Source organism: Sciurus carolinensis, chromosome 2 (genome assembly GCF_902686445.1).
Source record: "Sciurus carolinensis chromosome 2, mSciCar1.2, whole genome shotgun sequence".
Classification (NCBI taxonomy): Eukaryota; Metazoa; Chordata; class Mammalia; order Rodentia; family Sciuridae; genus Sciurus; species Sciurus carolinensis.
Genome location: NC_062214.1, coordinates 127,319,697 through 127,341,393, shown reverse-complemented (window position 1 = coordinate 127,341,393; position 21,697 = coordinate 127,319,697). Strand labels below are relative to the sequence as shown.

General features: G+C 38.7%; 1 protein-coding gene across 2 annotated transcripts in view; it reads left to right on the top strand.

Annotated features, from left to right (window-relative positions):
- The window catches only part of Stxbp6 (syntaxin binding protein 6), a 241,840-nt gene that overhangs the window by 74,367 nt on the left and 145,776 nt on the right, over positions 1–21,697 (top strand). For both annotated transcript variants that reach the window (XM_047542045.1, XM_047542044.1), the window contains one exon: positions 4,498–4,686. In XM_047542045.1, coding sequence (XP_047398001.1) covers positions 4,533–4,686 — 154 coding nt within the window. In that variant the 5' untranslated portion in view covers positions 4,498–4,532. The remainder of the gene's footprint in view (positions 1–4,497; positions 4,687–21,697) is intronic.

Below are 21,697 nucleotides of genomic sequence, written 5' to 3'. Positions count from 1 at the left end.
AGTTTTTAGGGGGAACGCTTTCAGTTTTTCACCATTTAGAATGATATTAGCCATGGGCTTAGCATAGATTGCCTTTATATTGTTTAGGAATGTTCCCACTACCCCAATTTTTTCTAGTGTTTTGAGCATGAAGGGACGCTGTATTTTATCGAATGCTTTTTCTGCATCTATTGAAATAATAATGTGATTCTTAACTTTAAGTCTGTTGATATGGTGAATGACATTTATTGGTTTCCGAATGTTGAACCAACCTTGCATCCCTGGGATGAAACCCACTTGATCGTGGTGCACTATCTTTTTAATATATATTTGTATGCGATTTGCTAAAATTTTGTTGAGAATTTTTGCGTCGATGTTCATTAAGGATATTGATCTGAAATTTTCTTTCCTCGATGTGTCTCTGTCTGGTTTAGGTATCAGGGTGATATTGGCTTCATAGAACGAGTTTGGGAGGGTTCCCTCCTCTTCTATTTCATGGAATAGTTTGAGGAGTATTGGAATGAGCTCTTCTTTAAAGGTTTTGTAGAACTCGGCTGAGAACCCATCTGGTCCTGGACTTTTCTTTGTTGGTAGGCTTTTGATGACCTCTTCTATTTCATTGCTTGAAATTGGTTTATTTAAGTTGTGTATGTCCTCCTCGTTCAGTTTAGGTAGTTCATATGTCTCTAGAAATTTGTTGATGTCTTCGAGGTTTTCTGTTTTGTTGGAGTATAGATTTTCGAAATAGCTTCTAATTATGTTTTGTATTTCACTCGTGTCTGTTGTGATGTTTCCTTGTTCATTCCAAATTTTAGTAATTTGAGTTTTCTCCCTCTTTCTCTTTGTTAGTGTGGCTAAGGGTTTATCAATTTTATTTATTTTTTCAAAGAACCAACTATTTATTTTGTTAATTTTTCCAATTGTTTCTTTTGTTTTGATTTCGTTGATTTCGGCTCTGATTTTAACTATTTCCTGTCTTCTACTACTTTTGGTATTGGTCTGCTCTTCTTTTTCTAGTGCTTTGAGCTGTAGTGTTAAGTCGTTTATTTGTTGATTTCTACTTCTTTTTTTGAATGCACCCCATGAAATAAATCTTCCTCTAAGTACTGCTTTCATAGTGTCCCAGAGATTTTGATATGATGTGTCTTTGTTCTCGTTTACTTCTAAGAATTTTTTAATTTCCCTCCTGATGTCTTCTGTTATCCATTCATCATATAATAGTGTATTATTTAGTCTCCAGGTATTGGAGAAGTTTCTGTTTTTTATTCTGTCATTTATTTCTAATTTCAATCCATTATGATCTGATAGAGTACAAGGTAGTATCTCTATCTTCTTGTATTTGCTAACAGTAGCTTTGTGGCATAAAATATGGTCTATTTTAGAGAAGGATCCATGTGCTGCTGAGAAGAAAGTGTATTCGTTCTTTGTTGGATGGTATATTCTATATATGTCCGTTAAATCTAAATTGCTGATTGTGTTGTTGAGATCTATAGTTTCTTTATTCAATTTTTGTTTGGACGATCTATCCAGTGGTGAGAGAGGTGTGTTAAAATCGCCTAGTATTATTGTGTTGTGGTCTATTTGATTTCTGGAATTGAGAAGGATTTGTTTGACGTACGTGGATGAGCCAATGTTCGGGGCATAGATATTTATGATTGTTATGTCTTGCTGATTTATGCTTCCCTTAAGCAGTATGTAATGTCCTTCTTTATCCCTTCTGACTAGTTTTGGTTTGAAGTCCACATTATCTGAGATGAGGATGGATACTCCAGCTTTTTTGCTGTGTCCGTGTGCATGGTATGTTTTTTCCCATCCTTTCACCTTTAGTCTATGGGTGTCTCTTTCTATGAGATGAGTCTCTTGCAGGCAGCATATTGTTGAATTTTTCTTTTTAATCCAATCTGCCAGTCTGTGTCTTTTGATTGATGAATTCAGGCCATTAACATTCAGGGTTATTATTGTGATATGATTTGTATTCCCAGTCAATTGACTCATATTTGTTTTTGACATGATTTGGTTTCTCCTTTATTTGGCTATTCCTTTAGGCTAGCGCCTCCTGTTGCTGATTTGCATCGTTGTTTTTCATCTCTTCCTCATGGAATATTTTGCTGAGAATGTTCTGTAATGCTGGCTTTCTTTTTGTAAATTCCTTTAGCTTTTGTTTATCATGGAAGGATCTTATTTCATCGTCAAATTTGAAGGTAAGTTTTGCTGGGTATAAGATTCTTGGTTGGCATCTGTTTTCTTTCAGGGCTTGGTATGTTGTTCCAGGCCCTTCTGGCTTTTAGGGTCTGGATTGAAAAATCTGCTGATATTCTTATTTGTTTCCCTCTGAATGTAATTTGATTCTTTTCTCTCGCGGCCTTTAAAATTCTGTCTTTATTTTGTATGTTAGGTATTTTCATAATAATGTGCCTTGGTGTGGGTCTGTTGTAATTTTGTATGTTTGGAGTTCTATAAGCCTCTTGTACTTGGTTTTCCATTTCATTCTTCAGATTTGGGAAATTTTCTGTTATTATTTCATTGAATAGATTATTCATTCCTTTGGTTTGTTTCTCTAAGCCTTCCTCAATCCCAATAATTCTTAAATTTGGCCTTTTCATGATATCCCATAATTCTTGTAGATTCTGTTCATGATTTCTTACCATCTTTTCTGTTTGGCCAACTTTGCTTTCAAGGTTAAATAATTTGTCTTCAATGTCTGAGGTTCTGTCTTCCAGGTGTTCTATCCTATTGGTTATGCTTTCTATGGAGTTTTTAACTTGGTTTATTGTTTCCTTCATTTCAAGGATTTCAGTTTGTTTTTTTTTTTCAGTATCTCTAACTCTTTATTGAAATGATCTCTTGCTTCCCGTATTTGGTCTTTTAACTGTTGATTGGTGCGATCATTTAATGCCTGCATTTGCTCTTTCATCTCCTCCTTCAATGCCTGCATTTGCTCTTTCATCTCCTCATTAGCTTCCCTGATCGTTTTAATTACGTACATTCTGAACTCCCTTTCTGAAATTTCTTCTGCTGTGCTGTCATTGGGTTTTATTGATGTAGTATCTAGGTTTGTTTGGGACATTTTCTTCCCTTGTTTTCTCATCCACCAAGAAGTTATAGATGTGAACAAGTTACAGTAGGCCAGCTGTGTTGGTAGCATTTGCTAATCTTGTAATGGGAAGAATCCTCTCATGTCTTCCTCAGATAAATCATTAGTATTTACATGAAGCCTTCGATATGATCAGCAGTCAACTCTTGGAGGACAGAAACCACACAAATTTTTTTCTTATATCTCTATTACTGAGCATAAAGTGGCAATAATAGATGTTCATTTACCAATTGACTCAATTTTTCAGCTTTCTGATCAACTCTTTGAGCTGCTCCTAGTATGTACTGATCTATATGGAGGATCTCTGAGTACTCAATACCACCTGCATGACCAACCCAAAGGCTCTCTCTGCACCTTTAATTATGATTTTTTTAATTGCCCAAACACATATTGGGTGTTGAGTGATGAAATAGATCATTTATGGGTAGACAGATGGAATAAAAAATTTTTTCTAAGTTGCTAGAATAAGAGTTAGTGTTCAAATTGACCTTGAACATAATAGACACAAGCAGAATTAAGATCATCAGGGAAGTACCACTTCTGGAAAACTAAATATAACTGTGTGTGTAAGTTGGGCAGTAGCAGGGGGTTTATGTGAGTCAGCAACATACTTCTATATTTTCTTAATTATTGGGCGCCCACTGCCAGTTAACCATAGGAGTAGAACATGTGGGAACTGCCTGGTAACATTTCCAAAATACTTAGGGTTAGTCAGATACTTTTTTAGAATTCTGTGTCCACTTTGTTTGAAGAAAAATGTGGAGAACTTGGCAAGGCTCCAGAGCATGGTGACAAGAAGCAGAGGAGCGCTGGAAAATAGGGCCTGGTGCATGAGGCTAATAAATAAATTCATTACTTGGTCTGATCAACAGCAGATGAGTGATTAAATTAATGATCTTTTGTTGCATACATGATTATTATGTAGGAGATGATACAATTATTTCCACTATAAATGGATTAGGGAAATAGATTTACATTATTTGAGTTAAAGGAGATGTGGAAGGAACATAAAGAACTACTTGCTTTATGGGTTGTTGGTCAGGGGAAAGCCTTCTCAACAGGAAGTGTGAAATTGTGTTCCTTGCAGAATGCATGTAAGGTGGGTGCCAATTGCCAGTTAGAGTGAGATGCAGTCAGGGTAGAAATCAACTAACTGCTGAGATCCCATTCCATGCGGCTCCTCTCACATTGTGTTTGACATTTTCAGGGAGTAAGTAGGTATCCTCTTTTTGTTTATATTTTTCCATGACTATTACAAATAACGAAGACCCCACTTTTAATGTTTCTGAAATGCATTTCATGCAAGTAAGAGGTTAAACTGCATTATGAAAGTACTTCTTCTGTGAATCAGTATGGTACTCATCATTTTATGAGCCCCTACAATATTGTCAATTATAACTTTTCCTTTTCTTTTCCTTCTTTAGAAAATTGACTCCTTGCCCTCCTCACTTATTCTACGATGAGTGCCAAATCTGCCATCAGCAAGGAAATTTTTGCACCTCTTGATGAAAGGATGCTGGGAGCCGTCCAAGTCAAGAGGAGGACAAAGAAAAAGATTCCTTTTTTGGCAACTGGAGGTCAAGGCGAATATTTAACTTATATCTGCCTGTCAGGTAATGAAAACCAAATATTCATATTATTATTACAACAACCTTTTTAAAACAGTTGATTCTTGGGTTCCAGGAGGTTTGTAATCATTTTGCAGAGCTCTGTTCTTACAGTCTTCTTTCTTGTTTCCTCAGTTGTCATCCTCTGATCCTTATTAACTCAGGGTGCTTTCTGGTGGAAAGGCAGTGGAGTTCAATCTCAATGCATTTCCAGATCATTAGGAGTTTCTGCAGAGGGTCTGGTGGACACATTTGTTTGTTCATACCTTCCTTGGTAGGAAGGCTCTGTCCTCTAGGCATTTTTGTTTTAGAACAATTCTTAGTATTTGGATAATTGTCATTACTAGCAGCTTGAGTTTCATTGACTTCCTTTTTCTAGACCATTGCCAATAATTAGTAACAGTTTGTCTTGAGATAAACATTGGCACATTCTGTAAAGTGAGAAAGAAGATTCAGTTCACAAATCATTGCTTTGCCTGACAGCCACTGCCTTGTCAGAAAGAGGCATCTGTTTTATTAAGCATGGATTTTGTTGGATTATTTTTTCTTTCTATTTGTGATTATGGGAGATCTGTGGGATTTATTGTGGATTCATACTGAATTTTCTGAGATAAAATTTGGATAAATTTCCATGGAGTTATGAGTGATACTAATCTGAGCACCAGAAGCATTTGTAATATTCCTAATATTTCTTGTAGAAGGGTAATAGAAGAATTAAGCTTACCTTAATTCATCTTTTTTAAAAAATTCTTTCAGTTGTGGTTTGGGAATAAACCTATTTTTGACCCTTTTTTAGTTTTTTAAAAAAATTAAGCCTCTGATTATTTATTGGAATTCATTTCAGGATGGAAATAACTTTTTATCAGAAAGAATATGTAAATTTGTAAGACAGGTTAAAGTGAAATAAGAACACAGCATTCAGTAAGAATGATTTTTTTTCTAATTGTTACAAGAAAGATTTAATTTAAATGAGTGTGAGGAAATGAACCTTGAAATATCTCCCCAAAAAAACAGTAGACTAATAAAATCTGGTTATTTTAAGGAGATATTTGTATTTCTTTAATGTGTTAAGCGGTGCCTGGCATATGGTAGGGTCTCAATATCTAATGACTAAAAGAAAGTAGTAGACTTTCCCAAGACCTTTCTAGTATTTTGTTAATAAGATTCAAACCTGAAAAATACTTTCATAGTCTTAAATTTAGATCCTACTGCTTATACTAATAATGTATAGAATACATGCCAATCAATTTTGTTTTATATTTGAGCTGAACTGAACATCAAGGACCCAGTACATAATGATTCTAATTTTATTAAGCTGTATTTGCTCAATATTTCATTGAGATTTCCAGTATACAGGTAGTTGAAGAAAAGGTTAATGGTGAAGGAGCCACTTGAGTTTGGCCTAGTACATACCTATAACTTAAAGGGAGTAGTTTTATTTGGACTTTAGGTGTATGCAATCATTGGCCTATTTCTGATCATAAAATCCATGAGCGTGATATGGGAACTCTGACAACCTCATCTCAACCTCATCTCAGTGAAATAGCATGACCATTTTCCCTGCCATAGAAGATGATGACCTAGGTCTTACTGGATAACTGCATTTCCATTACAGATTTCCAAGACCTTCAAGCTTAAAGCCTGAAATGATGAGGATTGCTTATTTGTTGCATTCTAGTGGAGGAAAATCTTTTGTTCTGCAAACCTCCATCTTTTTCATAGTTTTGAATTTTGAGAGTATAGATAGATAAAGTAGATCAGACACTGCAGAGGACAGTCTAAGGAAATTGGGGCAGGAAAAGGTCAGGCAACCCAGACACTATTATTCGCAGCTTGATTTTTTTTTCCTAAAAAATGATGAAGAAGTAACCACCTTTATTTTCCAACTTATGTAAAACCTAGAGGCATGTCAATCCTGTAAATATGATATTACCAGTCCTGAAAAGGTAATGTTTTAGTTAACCATAAATTAGTCATTCAAATATTTTAAGTGCTTTTTATGTGCTGAGCATTCTAGGTGCCAAGGGTACAGTTAAAAGAAAAATTCATGCAATTAACCTAGTTTGGTGGGAAAGAAGCAGTAGATATTAATAAGCTATACATTAAAATAAACATAATTATAAGCTATGAAAAGACCAAAAATGAAAAATAACAGATAAGCATGTATGAAGAGAATTTGGCCTAGATGGAGGAAGCAAGAGCGTCTAGAAAATTTTAGTAGGCCTTTGGTGGTTTTAAAGGAGCATGTAGGGGTGAGCAGCAATCCAGGCAGAGGAAATGGCAGCTTCATTAGCTGACCAAGCAGGATTCTGCACTCTCCTCTCCCATTCACCCAAGGAATGACCTCTTTGTAGCTCACCTCATACAGGAGTCTGTGAAGTTTTAGCTGACTGTCAGCAATGACAGTCTCCTTACTGCTGTTCGTGTTAGCCAGGCCCTTCAACAATTGCGGTTTGGTTGATGAAAACCAGCTATTATGAACAGGCAAACTTTATCCAATTAGGTCAAGTTCTGCAAATAATTTTAACTGTTCTCCAAGCAGCATGAAACGTTAAAGAGAAAAAAGGGGGCTGGGGATGATATCATGATTTTAAAAGTTGGTCAATATATGAATGACTATATTACATATATTTCTAAATTATCTTTTGCTTATATTTCTTTGTGTGGATTTTTTTCCCCTAGTATCTGGTATAATCTGTAATCTGAGAGATAGAGGTTTGTAATCTTAAAATTTACTGTTGTCAGAGTAGGTTTGGATCTCTGGAGAGATCCAAAAAGGTGCTGAAGTGGGGGAAATGAGATGATCTTTTTGGGGTTTCTTAACTGTAATTCTGTGAAGAGATAAAGTAACCTTTCTGGTTCATTCATGGTGTCTTGGGATAGGATTTGAGTGTTTCTCATTGGACTCCCCAGTTGACTTCTCAACTTGCTTGTGTACTGAGGTGGCTCTGTGATTAGCATTCTTAAGGCATTGGTTTCCAGGATAAAAATTAAGAACACTGATCAAAAAAAATTAAAATCACTGACAATACCAAGTACTGGCAAGCCATGTAGAGCAATGAGCTCTCATACTGTTGGAAATATAAAAATTCCATAACTACTTTAGTTAAAAAAAAATTGGCAGTAGTTTTTTAATAAAGTCAAACATACTCCATTCCTAGTTGTACACCCAAGAGAAATAAAAACTTGTACACAAGTGTTCCTAAGTTTTACTTATAATAACATCAGAAATAAATTTTCATCTATGTGTGATTAAATAAACAAATTATTTTATATCTATGTAGTGGAATACTACCTAATAATGAAATGACTGCCAGTACATACACAAACATAGATAAATCTCAACAGAATTGTGTCGTCTGCAAGAAACATAATTAGGTTGCTTGAAGACTGGAGTTATGTGTTCTCGGTTTCTATAGCACCTGGCATATTGCTGGGTATGAATACAACAAAGGCTTAATGGAGGATGCTGTTTGGATTTATGGCTTACCACATACCTGATTATATTTTATTGCATACCTGATTATATGCTCTTACTATGTACCTGATTATAGTGAAATCTTTATTTACAACTTAGAATTGTTAATGCATTCAAAGTGTAAAGCCAACACCCACAATGGTCACTTGTCCCCTCCACGATACTTTGGGTCTATAAATAAAATTAGAAACATGCTAAGTTAAACACAGTTTATTATTAGAATACGGTACCTACTGAACATTCTGTCATTTCATGTTTTGTACCAAAACTTATTCCATGAATATCATATTAGGAAATTTAGGTTGTTAAGCCAAAAATGGTCACTTAAAACATTTATGAGCTTTTGAGAAAATTCTTTAGAGGTTGCTAGTGGAATGAGGGTAGCCAAATTTAATTGTCAGCAATCAGGCATAAGAAAGAAATTCCTTTTATCTACTTTCTAATTCAGGCTGTTTCTCATCTCGAAAGTCTATAAATATTAGAAGGGAGAAAAGGGAAGCATACAAGACAGATGGAATTTGGCCTTGATAAAAATGGTATATTCAGCAGTGGTGAGTTGACATCTAAGTATTTTATCCAGAAAAAAATAAAGAAATTCACACCGAAATCAGAGTTACAAAGGTATTAGCAGCAAAGAAGAAATATAAAACAAGCACAGCAGTGACATTTGTTTATTATTCTTTTTATAGAAGTAGTAAACATTGCTGGAAATATGAACTGTTTTAGAAAATTATATGGAAGAAAATAAGCCTTCATCTTGCATATGGTATTTTGTTAGTTTTAATCCCCATAGAGTCTCTATCACTTAGGTAGTGCATTCATTTTGGAGCTAGAGGAGCTGGTGTTGATGACAGGTTGTAACCTCCAAGGCTCACCATTTTGGATGTGGCAGACTTGGAAATCCTCCCAGTCTCTGATCCCTTGGCTGTGCTTGCACTGCTGCAGGACCTCACTCTTCTGACCTCATTGGGGGTCAGGGAGGTGGTGTTTAAGGGGCAGATTCCACTGTGCCCCTTCACAGTTGGTAGTCATGGAACACTTTCCACCTATACTGTTTTCCTATCTCATTTCTAAGGTTGTTGATTAATAGGCTTTCTTACATTTGGAATATTCATCAGGGTAAGCTTTTTAAGTCTTTATGTTAGAGATGTGATGTGTAAAGCCAGTCACAGGCCTAACTTTAGAAGTTAATGCAGTATAAAACAAAGTTGTTCCCAGCACCTTATTTCTGTGAGCTTTCCTACTTTATTTTCAATTTTATAAAAATGCAATATTCTATTATACTGCTTATTGAGAATTTGTCTCTTCTGTGATATGTACATAAGAACTTTTGATTAAGACATTTATAAGAACAAAAACCACTGGTGTCATGGAGTTCAAAGAAGGGGGTTTTCTTCTGTGATGTTTTCTTTCCTAGTGGAATTGGTCAAGTGTCACTTATCAGTGGTCTTCAGTGTAGTACCTAGAATGTGTTCTTTACATGCCTCAGCACCCAGCACACCCCATCCCACCTTGCTGAGTTCTATACCAAGCATGATTCTATACCATTTCCAAATATTAATTCATTCAAACCTTATACTAATACTACAAAGTAGATACTAGTCCTGTTCCCATTTTGTAGAGGAGGAAACTGAGCACAAGTGTGAATTAGCTTGCCCAAGATCATGGTTGTAACGAAACAAGAGTTTGAACACATGTAGTCAGATTCTAGATCCTGTTCCCTTAGCCACAGTTCCTGCTCTCTTCTTGTAGGCATAGAAATTCTGTGAGAGAAGACTTGGCAGACCAGTGTCTTTGCTCAGTGCCTACACAGCTGTAGTGATAACCATGTCTGGGTGTGATTTTGGTCTCCTGCGGTTTGAAGCTTTGGTTGGTTTTGGCTGGGTGGTGACAGTCTTACACACTAATAACCAGGCTATTAAATCAACATATTAGGAGACACTATTAGTGGATGTATTTGAGGTTTAGAAAACTAATTCTCTAGGGAGAGTTATGGTGTCTTCTGACAGCAACCTGGCCACACCTGGTCACACATGAATTTCTTTTTGGGGGGTGGGTACTGGGAATTGAATCCAGGGGTGCTTAACCATTAACCCACATACCCAGCCCTTTTTAATATTTTATTTAGAGACAGGGTCTCACTGAGTTGCTTAGGGCCTCGCTAAGTTGTGGAGGCTGGCTTTGACTCACAGTCCTCCTGCCTCAGCCTCCCGAGCTGCTGGGATCATAGGCATGCACCACTGTGTCCACACATATGAACTCTTTGTTCAGTTGTGTAATTGAAAAAGTAGATGCCTTAAAATTTTTTTTTAAGTTTCCTTGTGGTTCTAGATCTCTTCCTGGGAAAACTGGTTGTAATAATATTTATCTTTTTAAAGCCTTGCGAGTAGACGTCTAACATTAGATAACCAGGCTGTTACCATATTTCATCTCATTTAATCCTCATGGCAGCCTCCATGACTGTTTCTGCTTTACAGATGAAATAGCCAAGGCTTCCAGTCATTGAGTGCCCTGCCCAGATGAGGTGCCTGGAGAGCAGCAGAGCTGACCTATACCCAGGTCCTTCTCCCTCCAAAGTGTACACACTTTTTTTTTTTAAACTAGGGATTCAACTCATGGGGACTTAACCACTGAGCCACTGAGCCACATCCCCAACCTTTTTTTTTTTTTTTTTTTTTTAAATTTTGGGAGAGGGTCTCACTAAGTTGCTTAGGACCTCACTAAGTTGCTGAGGCTGGCTTTGAACTTGTGAACCTCCTGCGTCAGCCTCCTGAGTCACTCACTGGGATTGCAGGCTTGCACCACTGTGCCTGGCTAGTATACACGCTGTGTGATATTTTTTCCAGGACAGGACTAGGTGTGAGGAACAGAACTCTCCATTCCCTAAAACAATGTGATCACATTCCTTGAGCAGCGAGTGTTCTAATCTACAAGGATTCAGAGGCTGTGCTGTGGGCCATTTCAGCTTTTCTAGTGGTTTAGCACGCCAACGGAGTTTTCTTTTTCCATTCTCTCATGTATGCGTTCCAGTGCTGAAACCAGATGGAAACAAGGGAAAGCTCTCCACAGAGGCTGGTGCCAAAATATTTCATTTAAAAAGGAGACTCCATCTGTGCGCTCTCCCTCCATGCAGCCCGCTGTGCAGAGTAGGAGTCTCGGGCTGACTCATCCGTCTTCCTCTTGATGAGTTCTGACCAACTGCAAAGGCAGAGCCAGTGGTGATCGGGGAGATGTCAACTTGGGCAGTACTCCTTCTGGAATGTGGCTGGCGAGGTACCAAGCACCTAGCACACATCCCACCAGTGGCCAGCCAAGACGATAGTGTGTAGCACCTACAGGCTATTCTTTGGTTTGGGTGATTTTTTCTTGCCTGTTTTATTTTTTTCTGAGACAGTCTCACGGTGTTGCCCAGGCTGGCCTCAAACTCAGGATTCCCCAGCTGCAGCCCCAGAGTAGCAGGTTTATGGGTGTGTGCCACCACACCCTCCTCTTGAGTGAGTTAGTGTACTTTGTTGAGATATTGGCAGTTTGATGTCATCCTCTTCCATTTATCAGTGGGTAGAAGTCAGAGGCACCTGGGCATCCAGGTCCCTACGCTCCCTCTGAGCCACTCCTGCTATTGCAGAACACAGACTTAGGGGTAAGACTGATTCATGGTAAAATTCTGACTACCAGGACTGTCAAGACTTTGAGGTTATTTTCTCATCTTTAAAATAGGAACAATATCTATATCCTGAGGGCATTTTGAACTGAACTATACGTGTGTCTGTATAATGCCTGATACACAGAAGGTACTCAGCTTTATGAGCAATGTTTATTCTGTCACTAGTGGAACACCCACTGCCATACAAAGGTAATTCATCTGCAGTGTTTTACAAACATACTGATTTATATGTGAGACACCTGTGACCCATGTCCTCTAAGGCAGCATCACGCAGAGCCCAGACATGGTCTTGTGGGTTTTCTGCCTCCCACCCCATACTTCTTTCCTCTTTCCTTTTCATGTTTGCTGCTTCTCTCCACCATGTCCCACCCCTGACAGCAATCTCAAGGTCCTCTGATCCCCAGTTTCTAGATCAGACTTCTCTTAATTCTCCTTGCTAGGTATATTGGGTGTGGAAGTGCTGAGTTCAGGCCTCTTTATCCAACTTCATGGGGAGTAAGAACTGGCTTAGTCAGTCAGGTTCCTGTCCCTGAAATGGGAGATGCTATTTTCCTACACCTATCTTTGCTGAATCAAAAGAAACTTTAAAACAAAATAAAACAAAACATTCTTTGGTGTCAGTCCAGTGCACGGTCAAGCAAACAACAGAAGTGGGAGAGGCCCACACAGATGCCTGTGGACCCAGCTCAGGTTCTTGTTTTTGTTTCCCCAGCTCTTTCCTGTTACCCTTCCTCTGTGTGAGTGTATGTGTGTGTGTGTGTGTGTGTACTGGAATATGAATGAGTGACATTTATACTCCAGTTAGCCATGCTAAACCATATTCCGAGTTTTCCAAAGGAAAGTACAAATAACCATGAGCATCATGAAGTCACCAGGTTTTCCAGGACCCTTAAGAACAGATGGCCAGTTGGTTGCTGCTCAGAGTGTGAACACATTCTTGCGACTTCCCTCATCATCTCTATCAGCACTTGGCCTGTCTGGGTTTGTCAGTTGGCTTTCTGTTTCCTCCCTAGAAGATCTATTTCTAGAGGTAGGGACTGTGAGGTAGATACCCACCCTGTCTCCAGGACCCTGAACACAGTGCCCCTGAGGAACAGATGCAGTGGAAGGGAATGGGTATAATCCCACTCCTTCTGGGTCTCCGTGTCCCTGAAAGGGAGGAGAAGGCTTGAGCTGGGCTTACTTTCTGGACTGAACTCTGGGCTGTGATCTCACAACTTTACTCTGGATCGTACCAGTTGGTGCTTGATTTGGTTTTTTAAAAACTTGCTGTCATTTACACTGTCCTACTGCTGGGAGGTCTAATTCCCTTAAAATTCATCAGATTACTGAGCAGATTTTATTCTACAGAAAGATGGCCCAGTTAGCAAGAAGAAGGTGCAGATTTCTCTGATGCCCTCAGAATTATCCAAAATAAGCAATTTATAAATTGTGGCCTACAGTAGGAAGCTGTTATCTCAAAATTTTGAAGTACCTAAGTGATTTTCCTGAAGAAAGAGTCCATATTCTAGAGGAATAAATGATCCTTAATGGCACTCAATACATCAAAACTTCCCCAAATGTTCTTTCTTCCCTGTCATTGTTTGCAGTTCTACATTGCCTTAAGGAGCTCTTTCAAAGGAAAAATGGAAACTCTATTTTTTTTTTGTTTTGGTATTATCCTCTCTGAATATATTCGTGCTGTCTCTCTCACCTCACCTTTTAACACAAATGATCTTTCATACAATATACGAGGATCCCATGCAGCTTAGGTTATAGACCTCATGCAAGACTGCATTTTGATTTTTATAACAGTTTAACAAAGTGCATAGCTTTGAGAAGCTTTTAAAGGGGCTTGGCAGGTGGATTTGCGATGGCGAGATTATACCTAACCTTAATTCCTTTAGATCCAAGTTTCTGTCTTTATAAAAGCATTGGAATTGAAAAGAGCCCTCATCTACTTTCTGGCTAATACACATAAGCACCATTTTAAATTTGCTCAGAATTATTTCTCTCTTGTGGATAGGTAAGAGTTAACTATGGTTTTGGATCCATGGATTTTTAGTTGTATTTTTCCATATATATGTATATATTCTTCATGTAAAAAACATGTAAAGTACCTCCAAGAAAACAACAAAAAAGAAAGGAAAGGACATTCATGGCTTTGGCTTTTCAGACTCCACACTTTTTAATGCTTCTTCCCCATTAGAGTATTCTAGGTTTAATTCTTTTCTCCTTGGTTCATTCAACATGGTAACAAGAATTTATTTTTATACACTTTTTATGAAGGTAATTTTAAATGGCTTCTTGAGTGCTATAGAATATTTAACCATTCATCTATTGCTGGATTCTTTTTTAGCATTTTTTCCATGAGAAATAATGATCTTGGTCTTACATTTTTTCCTAACAAAACTCTCTTATAGATGAATAAACTGAGGAGCACATGAATAACTTGTTAGAAGAAACATCTACACTGCCAGGGAGTGCTAGGATGAGACTGGAACCTTCGTTCTCTGTGCTTTCTTAGTGTTCTGCCATGTACCAAAATGAGTATTTCAAAATCCAAGTCTGCCAGAATCCCTTAGAAGTAAAATATTCTATCATGTTCTGTGTTTAACAACCAGTTGACAATTTCCATGATATTTAATATTGTTCTACACCAAGTTCTCTTTGATACCTGCTCCCTTTAGGGTCATGCCTTTCTTTGATTTCCATACACATTTGCAGGTATATGTAAGTGTGTCATGCATGTGTGACGGTGTCTGTGTTTGCAGAGAAAGAGAAGAATGTGTCTTACCTAGAGTTAGCCCTAACATTCCTCAGAATAGGTAGTACTTTACCTCACCTTCCTGGTCTGGTTGAATAATGAGCTCATTGGACATCTTCTCTTGTATTAGTAGATGAGGTGTGGGGGAAGTGGTAAATGTCAACCAAACATAGTCACACTTTTTTTCTAGGTCAGTGCATTTAATTAATGATTCACATTTAGCATGATATCAGATTCACTATCTGAACCTACAGAGCACCCAGGGTGAGGGAAAATAACTTCTTAGAAAATTTTTTCCCAAATCTATACTTATATGTGTCAGAGAATCCATAGTCATTCTCAAAACTAATAGCAATATTTATATGAAAAATGAGGCCCCCAGAGATTGAGCTGCTTGCTTAACATTATAGAACCACCATAGTCAGGCAAAAGAAGGAAAAAAAAAGTGTTTCTGTCTTCCTCCCAACTTGGTTTCTGACTCTGGTTAACTCTGGTTAGGTGAGGAAGAGATGGGTTAGTGGCTCAGGTGAGTTTCAGGGTATTTCTCTGTAACATTCCATCTTATATTCAGCATTCAAGAACAGTTTGTGCCACCATGCTTTGGAAGACTCTGTTGGTTGTCAATTGAGGAAGTGGCTGTCTCTTGGAAGGTTTAATTATTGTAAGGATATGAGTTCAGCCATGGAGGCCAAGTGTGTGCAGGCCTATCCTTCTTATCACTTTCTCCTAGAGTTGGGGATGCATGAAGTGGGAAGTATCCAGTGGACGTGTTTTGTAGGGAAAGACAAAAATGATGTGGTGCACCACCTGATCCACTGGGTTAAAGGAAGAAAACATTATGACTTCAATTTCAAATTTAAAATGTAATTGTTATTTAATTTACATATTTCATATATGCTTTATAATCAGCATAATACATTAGAACACTAATTAAAAATCGGAACACTAATTAAAAATTAGAGTGCTAATGTATTATGAACATTAAATTATAAATTTGCATGTATTAGGAATTAGTACTCAAACATTTTAAATGAGGAAATGCACAAAATTAGTAGGGACCCCTGGAATAGACCCTAGAGAGTTGAAAGTCTTCACCATAGTACTAATAACTTCAGCCATTGGATAGTAATTGACTAGTAAGATCTCTAGTGTACAAGTCAGTTGCTCCCTGGGTATGGTGGTGAATGCCTGTAATCCCAGGGGCTTTGGAGGCTGAGGCAAGAGGATTTCAAGTTCAAAGCCACCCTTAGAAACTTAGAAAGGCTCTAAGCAACTTAATGAGACCCTGTCTTAAATTTAAAAAAATAAAATAAATAGGGCTAGGGATGTGGCTCAGTGGTAAGTGTGCCTGGGTTCAATCCCTGGTACCAAAAATTTAAATAAAATAAAATAATAAAGACAGTTGCATTGAGCATATAACTGCCCCTGGAATCAGCCTCAATTTCACTCCCTACTCCCAAATCTGTCCCCAAATCCCATGACTTTCTGGAAGCTGCTGTGGGCTCAGTGTCCTAATACAGGTGAGGGGCCTGTCCCAGTGCTTAGCATTTAGTAGTTGAAAGTGATTTGTCAGTTGTTACGCTTTATGTCCCTCCTTTCAAGACTTGTGTTCTCTCCTTTGGGAGCCTGAAATCTGGCTAGGACAGTCATTTGTTTCAGTTCTAATTTTAGGTTTGTCTTGGAACTGCACGTAAACATCTACAACTTTGCTTAGTACCCGTCATTTATTTATGTTTATTTAGTTCTGAAGCTTCTTGGTCTTTTGTACTGTTTAAGAAAGGGAAACCCACATTTCCTTTCTGGACCTGACATTTATCGATTTATCTAGGGGAGCCCCATTCTTTGCTGATATGGCAAAGTCCTTTGTTCCTGAATGAGCAGTTCTATTTGAGTTAGTGCCTTTCCTTTTTTTACCGAGTTATTTCTCTTCATCAGTTGTTATACTTTATATGTAGGGACTAGGTAGACCACTTACTTATAGTACTGCTATTCCAACCTGTTTCAGGAAAGAAATACTTTGAATTTAAATTCAAATAAAGTAAGTTTCCTTATCCGTGGTGGTTATGGTCCAAGATGCCTTGTGGGTTTCTGAAACTGGAGAGTACTGAACCCATACATACTACAATTTAATTTATAAATTAGGCATGGTAAGGCATTCATACCAATGATTAATAATAATTAGAACAATTATAATTTCCTATAATAAATTTTATTTAATACTTATAAATTATATAATTCTGGAATTTCCATTTAATATTTTCAGACTGTAGATATTCAACTATGGATAACTAAAACCAAGTGAAGCTAAAGTGGAGGTAAGAGGAGACTGCTCTACTGTCTTCAAAAGGCATTCAAATGTGCCACAACTCACATAAAGATAGAAGTCACAATATTCCCTCTTCCATGAAAATTGGAACTTCTAAAAATAACCCCCCTCTTTTATTCCCCAGAAATAGTATCTGAAATTGAACCTGGATTTTGAGTCTCTATTTCAGAGGTGGAAAGAGGGACTACCCTGTCATGCCTGTCTGTGTTGCTCTGACTCCAGGTGTCCTGACCAACTCCCACAAGCTACCGATGCCCTCTGCTTGCCCTCATGACCAGCCACTGTCCCCTCACTGGGAAATCTCTTTTTCTTTCCTCTCCACTCTTCAAAGCATAGTTCCTCAGAGTGACTGATCTGAGATGATATTAAAGAAATAATAGTTTACAAAAACTCTTTAAGACCTGGCATGTCATTTGAACACCTGTCCTGGGGGATTTGTACTTGGAGGAAGTACCAGCCCCTGTACCCTGGTGATGGTAATCCTGAGAGAATTTATTGAGCAACAATTATCACCTATTTTGCACCCTCCCAGATGAGTATATCTGGGGTTGGTATATACCTTATGGCAAATGTCTGGATTTCCTATTTTGATAATGGTTCTTTGTGTTGATTTCCTTGTGTATCTGTTGGACACATTTATTTGCTCATCGTTGATACTGAAGAACTCTTGCTTGGAACCTCTTTGTATGGTATTTTTTAATCTGGAATTTAGATAATAGCCTATTAAATGAACTTTGATTCCATTTAACTTCTTATGACTTTTGTATTTTAATAGAATAGAGGGAAATGAGAGGGAGAAAGGGATGGAGGTATGAAAAATAGTGGAATGAGACAGACATCATTACCCTTGTACATGTATGATTATACAAATTGTATGAATCTACATCATGCACAACGATAGAAGCAAAAAGAATGTACAATGAATCAAAATGTAGTCTTTATAAAAATTTAAAAAATAGAGTGTTGCTGAAAAAAATGCACTACTTGTTTCCATAAATTGATTAACACCAAGGACACTTAGCATTATAAATGCCTCCTTCGCTTTCAAAATGTATGTGATTTTTTTAAAAATCACAATGTAGCCAGCCTTCCAGATGAAAGGCTTTTAGACTATGATATGATAGGAATCTTATTGCCAAGGTTTTTCTATGTAATATTTCAAACTCTCTTCCTTCTAAAATCTGATTTTATTTTCAGCTGCATTATAGTTCTGTGAATGTTGAGGTCAAAGGAAGCAAGGAAACCTCTACCCCATCAAATGAGCTTTTTGAATCTGTACTGGAAATAACTTGCAGTTCACAAGCAAGGGGAGAGTGTTGCAGGAATGAGTTTAAATTTTCCTATGACTACCTTAACTATCGCCTAAAGGGAGGAATAGAATGATGGTACTTAAAACCTTTCAAGAAGACAGCACTGATGTTACACAGTGTAGTTAGCATTATAAATACTTCAGTCTACTCAGTATTAAAAATGAGAGTTGACTTGAAGTAATTAGATTTATGACTTGGATGACTCTTTTTTTATTAGAAGCATATTGAATCCAACTAGAACTTCCAAGTTTTGTTTTTTATGAGTGATAAAACATCATTTTCCTAAGTTTTGAATGGATCTTGAAAGCAGAGTTTTCTGTACTTTAGCAAAGCAGGTGTGCTATATTGGTGCAGAAGCCACTTCTAACCTGAGACTTTGTTATCATAGAGTACCAAGTGGGGGAAACCTGTGGCCCTGTAATAGCTATCAAGAGAGAGTTCTGTGTGCACAATCTGTGTTTCTTCAATTTGTAGGCTTAAAGTAACTCAGCAGAAGTAACTCTGTGTAACAGCAAAGGCTTTGGAGAGAGAAAAGCATAGGTATGAATCCTGTTTCCGCTTCTACTACCTGTGTAATCTGTGTAACCCACGGAGAGTCACTTGGCCTTTTCAAGCCCCAATTTCCACTTACATAAAATGCTGATTTAAAATTGCTGTCTTGGAGAACTGTTTCAAGGGCTTAAAAAAAATTATATCAGAAGAGATATACATAAACTGCCTTGCTTGGCTCCACAAATGCTTAACATGGTAGTTTCTTCATCATGAGGCATTTGATAGCGTCCTTCTCTTGGTGGTAGTCCTCAGTCATCTGTCAGAGATGGAAAGGCAGAAGTATTTTGGCCACTGCACATTCCTCAAACAGGAACCAAAGTCTGTCAGGGTACCAAAGAGGGTTTCTAGTCTTAGAAGCTGGACACACATGAGGCTCCTGACCACAGTTTTGTCTCTGTCATATTGGCCAATGTGAAATTATCTGTTCTGAAGATGGAAATTATTCAGCTTTCCTGAGGGGTGAATCAGTGACAAACTGGTGGAGTTGAAATTTAAGGCAAGGCCAGGTGCTTGTGAATGTTGCTAGGTATGCTAGAAGGCTGTGTGCTATGAGAGCATGACTGGAGTCCCACAGGCACTGCTCTCCTCTCAGCCATGGGCTGTGCCTAACCCCCTGAACTGCTTTCCCCACCTCAGCATGAAGACAACTCAGACCTCTTGGGCTTGGTGTGGAAGCTAAAGGAGGCCACCAACAAACAGCCTGGTTCAGGGTTTGGCCCACACCTGACCTCAGTAACTGACAGAGTGGGCGGGGGAAAGCAGTGCAGAATCCTGAAAAATGTGGCTCCATCCTTGTGGAGGTTAGGAACAGCAAGAGTGAACTGAACACTTAAAAAGCAGTATGCGTGAGTGAAGAACACAGTGGGAACCACAGCCCAATGCTCTGTGACTGTGTTCCTGTTGACACCTGGTGCTCTGGCCCCAGCCTCAGTGTGAGCATAAAGGTGGAAGTTTTGGTTTGAAGTCACTTTCAATCAGTGTGTTCCAGAAACAAAACAACCACATGAACACCTGCCTCGTTATTGAGTATACTTTTGTCTTCTGTTTTTAAAAACTAATACGCCTTTAATTCTTGTTCTTAAAACATCTTTGTGGAATGGTGAGTGTTAGGTGCCTATAGCAGTGGGCCCCCCTCGCTAGTCTGTACATGGGATGGCTTAGGCCTGCACCCTGTCTCCAAGGAGCTTGAGTCCCTTGCAGTTTGATAACATGCTTTCGGGATATGAAAGAAACTTCTGAAAACAAATTTCTAGTTTATCATTTTATTTTCCTTATGTTCTTTATGCAAGCTAATGCCAGACACTTGGATGTTCTTCTACCATTAAAAGCTTCACAAAGCAAAACCTTCATCTGAGGACTTACCCTATAGTATCTCAGCCATGTCTCTGACTGAATACCCATTCTTGCATTTCCATAGGCAGTGGCAAAGCCTTCTGCTGTTGGTATAACTGCTTCTGTAATCTGGTGTTGAATTCCTGACACAGGGCATATTCTTTTCTGTGGAACTCCAATCTATTCAAAGGTGCAGTGTTATTTTTCCCTTTAATTTTATTGATTCACATACCAAATATGTAGTAGGCAATGTTGTCATGTTCCATTACCCTGTTGCCTGCTAGTTGACAATTAGCTCTTGGGCTTTTGGATATGTATGGGATAAGTAGTCAGTAGCTGTGCCCTGCAATAGAGAAAAGAGTTTGGGCTTCTGGGTCAAACAGATTTGGATTAGAATCTTACATGAACACCAGCTGTGTGATCTTGGGCAAGTTATTTCCACGCTCAGTGTGTTGGTTTCCTCAGCTCTGAAACTGATTGTTAGTTATGGTGGTAAAGATGAGAGGGGACATAGGTGACTCATCTGGCTTATTTCATGGTACGTAGGCACTATTGAAGAGAAAGCTGCCCCTCTTGTGGCTGTCTTCCCGGTTGGTTTGATGCCCTGGCAATGGTCTCTGTGGAGAACTTGCTGAGGGAAGGAGAGCCCTTCCCCTAACCACCCACAGGCTGAGACACTCTGTACCCTAAGGGGCACCCTCACATCCTCCTCATAGCTGTCCACTGGTCATCACTGGCCTTATACTCAGGCTAGTTTCACTAGGGCTTTGGCTACAACCTCACTTTGCCACTTGGGTTTGAATATCCCTTATTATTGCTGGTGATGACAGTTCCCTGCCACCAATTTACCCTGCAGTCATGCCTAGAGCACACAATGGGCAGGGCATTTACATTCCAGGCTCTTTGTCCTTTTCAGCAAGGAGGGCAGACAGGACCCCATGGGCCAACCAAAAAAGATAAGATGCTTTGAGCTGTCCCCTTCAGCAGAGTGAAGGTAAAGAAGCTGCAGCAGCAGGTCAGGGACTCAGTGGCAACGGAAGCAGAGGACTGGGATGAGCGACTTGTGCATGCTCAGGCGGGAGACCTGGGACTGCCTGCTCAAGTGGACAGCACCCCATAAGAAGGCAGTCACTTCAACATCTTCTGCCTGGCATCCCACCAGTTGTTTGGCCATTTCGAAGGTGGCGACCCTGTCCGGCATCCTCCCTAAGGAAGGTACTCTCTTCCTGTCATTGGGACCTACCCTCTTTAGAAGGCAGTTAGGGTTTGAAACATTTTTATTTGTCCTGTTTTTACCTTAGTTAAGGATCTGTGATCCTTTTTCTGATCTGGGGTTGGTAACCCTGAAACATATGCCAAAAATGATAGATGGGCTTGTTTTCCTTGGAAAAGTACTGGTCATTTTCATCTTGAAGAGCCAGTGACCAATTCCCTATCCTCATTCTTCCTACAAATTGGTGACCCTAGCAGGGATCTCAGCCCATCCTGGGAGCTCATTCTTTTCTTCCAACCCTCTCCACCGTCACCTCCACCTCACCCAAGAACAGTAAGTAATATTCCAGACGTACTCCCTACTTTCTTACCCTCAGTCCCATCTATGTCCATTTCA